We start from the raw sequence: 4,346 nt of genomic DNA, 5'->3' as shown, positions 1-4,346 counted from the left end.
TAAAAAGCAGCTAAGGTGAATTTTGGCACCGATTTTTTACCCCTTAAATTGCCAACTTCCGTTTCAAAGAAAACAAACTCACCAAATTTTTTTCTTGCCTAAAAAAAAAAAGGCTATAACAATCCAGTAGGCTTAAATCAGGCTCGAAGCAACCATGTCATAGTACCCCCTATGGGTTAGCAACAATTGAATCAAAATAAATTCGGCCCATATTTACCCAAAATACTTTATCAACTAGTTTTATTTAATAAAAGATGGCCCAATGAAAATAAAATCGGCCCATGTTTACCCAAAATACTTTATCAACTAGTTTTATTTAATAAAAAATGGCCTAATGAAAATATCAACGTCCTTTCTGAGAAGTGGCCACTAAACCATCAACATGGAAAAAGCACAGTCACCAATCGCAAATTCACAACTCGAAGAAGTTTCCAATTCTCGCTCGAAAGCTCAGAAATGGCGCATTGTGCTTCTTTGTATCTGTCTCTAGCACCCGCGAAATCTCACCGGGTTGTTTCTTTCTCGCGCACGGGAACCCGCTTAGTTCGGATCCGGTGTGTCTCTTCACCTTCCCTTGATTTATCATCTAAGGTCACCTCGCCCGTGATAGAATCAGCTTCTTCTCCATCCAAGGTAAAAACAAGTGATCATTGTTGTAGATCTATTTATAGATGTCATCGTGGTTTGAATCTCAATTAGGAGTGCCGTTACATGAATGAAAAGAGTTTAGATTGCAGGGTTCTCTCAGGATATCTTGTTTTTCAGTTGGTACTATTGTTTAGGAGAATTGAGTATTGCTCTTGTTGATTCCCAATTTCATACTCTGTTCAGTAGAAATGATCAAATGAGGTCAACTCCATAGCTTATTTCTACAAATTATTGCCAATTTATTGGGTCACACTCAATTCAGAAGTCTGTTTTAATTATTTTTAAGGCACTGTTTTCCAATTGCGCCATAAATATCTTTTTTCCAGTTAAATCGGAAAAAAATGACTTCGAGTTTGTCCCTATTCACCCTATTACCATCCACCTTTCCATTCAGACCGGAAAATGGCAGTGGAAATTTGACGGTAACTCAGTCAATGTATACTATGAAGAGCACACAGAGAAATCCTCTGAAAATGTGAAGAACATTCTAATGGTGCCAACTATTTCTGATGTGAGCACTGTTGAGGAATTTAGAACTGTGGCGAGAGATATAGTGGGCCGAGAAGGAGCTGTCAATTTCCGTGCAACTATTGTTGACTGGCCAGGGTTGGGTTTCTCTGATCGGCCTTCACTTAATTACAATGCTGATGTCATGGAGGATTTCTTGGTTAAGCTCATCAACTCTCCTGACAGTCCTGTCAAGAGCTCAGGTAATAGATGATTGCATTATGTTATGACGGTATGAACTGAAAGGCTATAATTTTGCATATACTTGTATTTTATTGATAAATTGGTCAAACTATAGCCTTTTGAAGAATGTCCTTGGCTGATTAACTTTGTTCTTACTCCAGAAAACCATTTTCGAGTGCTTGGTTATATGTGTCTTTCTAAATATTTTACATTTGTTTGGTTCAAACTGATAAAAGATTAATTGAAAAACCTCAATTCAAATTGTGAAGAAAAAAAAAAAATCAATTCAAGTGATTCTTACGAAGCGTGACAGCTTAACAGCTTTATCCAGGCATGGTTTTGTAAGATACTTTGAAAGGGTATATTTCTATTTTTGTTTTTGTTTTCTATTTGGTTCTGCTTTTCTTTGGAACTGGTTAGGATAAATATTATTAGAAACAAAAAACTCAATCACCATAACTGTTAGAGTTTGCTAGTGGACATATTACTATTTTAGTCTGCCTAATTATTTCCATTTAATATATGCATCTCTGCATTGTGCAGATGGAGAATTGATAGTTTGTGGAGGGGGGCATGCAGCGACAATTACAGTTCGGGCAGCTGGAAAGGGTTTGGTTAAGCCGTCAGTGATTGCGGCTGTGGCACCTACATGGAGTGGTCCCTTACCTATTGTCTTTGGTCGAGATTCTAGCATGGAAGCCAGGTACGGCTCCCTTACCACGTCCCTTGGGATTTATAGCAAGGATAAATAAATTTGTTGTACCCAGTGTTATTAAATGCGGTTTCTATGTGGTATGCGGAAGGCCACCGCATACCGCATATACGGTATGCCGCCGCATATGCGGATTTTTATGCGGACTGATATATGTGGATTCTTTCATTAAATATTAAATATGACACTCTTAATAAAATATTTAATATTTAATATTCTTTAATTTGATCAAATATTAATTATGACACTTGCCAAATAACATATAAATCATACCAATTGTGTTTAGATTCTTTCGTTGATATGTGATATCCATTAATTTTAGAGACATTTTAGAGTCTAACAAATAGGCTTGCAGCATAATTCTTAAATAAAAAATAAATAAAAGTCTATATGTAGTTGAGACATTGAGTATTCAGTAGTTGTCATATAAAAAGAAAACAAATATTCTCTGTGGAAGGCTCGAAGCCCATCTAATCTTAGCAGGCCACAAGAGAGTAAATGAATTCAAAGCCTAATTCGTCTGTGAGTTTTCGTCTGTGAGTTTCACCGCTTCTCCGGTATAGTTATTAGTCCCACATCATCTATTTAATATTACCAAGGAGCTCAGCGAGTCTATGAAGGAAGTTGGAGAATACCCTTCAAATTAACTTAATTGGACCCCAGAGTCCGGATGAGGATATGGTATTGGATTCCCATTAAACTGGATATCCGATCTGCTTTTTATTAATAAAATAATTCAGATATGCGGTTTGCAGAACCGGTAAATTTTAAATGCGGTTTAATGCGGCCGATTAAGTTATATGCGGCCAAAACTATGCGGCCGAATATACAGCCGCATATGCGGAACCGCATATTATTTTTCTATGCGGTTCGGAACCGCATACGCATATGCGGCCGCATAGATCGCATTTTGTTACATTGGTTGTACCAGAGTAGGAAAATGTTTGTCGTAACTTAAGTAGTTTTTTAAAAGAAAAAAGGTTCAAAGGAAGCCCTCAAAATATAAGAAGTATGTGATGGACATTTAGTCATTGAATTACCTATAAAAATGACAAGTAAGAATTTTTTAGCACAACTGATGAGGTTCCTGTACACTACTTGTATGTTGAGCTACTAAAGTATGTTATGTATTTGTTAAGGTTGTGCAAAAATCCTTGAGTTCAAGCATTAACTAATTTTTTATTCTTTACTTTGAGTAGCAAAATTATTAAGGTAGCAATTTCATTAACATTACTGACCTGTGCTAGCATCGGACTATATTAACAGGTATGGTCTTTTAAGAGGAACCCTGAGGGCACCGGCTGTTGGTTGGATGATGTACAACATGCTTGTTAGCAATGAAAAATCGATACAATCCCAATACAAGTCTCATGTCTATGCTGACCCCAACAATGTGACACCTGCCATCGTACAAAACCGGTATGAGCTCACCAAGAGAAAAGGGGCCCGGTATGTCCCAGCTGCCTTCCTGACAGGCCTTCTTGACCCGGTCAAGACCCGTGAAGAGTTCCTCCAGTTGTTTGCCGATTTGGAGGGGAAGGTGCCTGTCTTGGTTGTTTCTACTACAAGGGCTCCTAAGAGGTCTAAGGCTGAGATGGAAGCCTTAAAAGGTGCAAAAGGGGTTACCAAATTTGTGGAAGTACCAGGGGCACTCTTACCACAGGAAGAGTATCCTTTAACAGTTTCAGAGGAGTTATATGGGTTTTTGCATGAGGTTTTTACTGCAGATAGATGATTTGTTTATTTTATTAGTAATATGACAACAAAGGTTGGTAAACTTACTAAATAAATTAATGTCAGTAATGATTTGTAATATAGTCTAAAGCTCTGTTGAAGACCTTTGTGAATAGCCTTTGAAAAATTACTGAAAGGACCACCCAAAGTAGGCTCATTCATATCATCATGTACTTGCAACTTTTAAATAGGACAATCGGCACCAATCTCAACGCACTGAAATACAAGTTAAATTCTCCATGCTTCGCAATATCTCCATTTCTCCATTCTATTATTAAGCACGTTAGGTGTCCGATTCGCCAACGGTTACGATTGAAAGATGAAACTTCAGATTTGATCTCAGCCCTCCAATTACATAATTTGTCTTATTTTGATTAAATGCATCTGTTTTATATATAGAAATCTAAATTTAGTTAAAAACATACTCACTACATGTGCTGCCACACGATACGTTATAATTAAAATTGAACAAATTCTGAAATTTCACGATATGTTTATCCGTTTACTTATTTCTTTGTTTTCATATATCTCTTCTTCAATTAAGAAGACTCCACCTTCAATT

The 4,346-nt window shown here is 37.0% G+C and overlaps 1 protein-coding gene across 1 annotated transcript; it reads left to right on the top strand.

Annotated features, from left to right (window-relative positions):
* The first annotated feature begins 391 nt into the window (after window positions 1-391).
* On the top strand, window positions 392-3,920 carry LOC144574202 (alpha/beta-Hydrolases superfamily protein). The gene is made up of 4 exons (XM_078324101.1): window positions 392-633; window positions 1,043-1,358; window positions 1,882-2,041; window positions 3,317-3,920. Exons 1-4 carry the CDS (start codon window positions 457-459, stop codon window positions 3,783-3,785), a joined length of 1,122 nt encoding a protein of 373 aa, XP_078180227.1. The 5' UTR covers window positions 392-456; the 3' UTR covers window positions 3,786-3,920.
* Window positions 3,921-4,346: the final 426 nt, after the last annotated feature.

This window comes from Carex rostrata, chromosome 22 (assembly GCF_964058835.1).
Source record: "Carex rostrata chromosome 22, lpCarRost1.2, whole genome shotgun sequence".
NCBI lineage: Eukaryota > Viridiplantae > Streptophyta > Magnoliopsida > Poales > Cyperaceae > Carex > Carex rostrata.
Note: the sequence above shows the minus strand (reverse complement) of the source record. Positions and strands in the feature narration are given on the sequence as shown.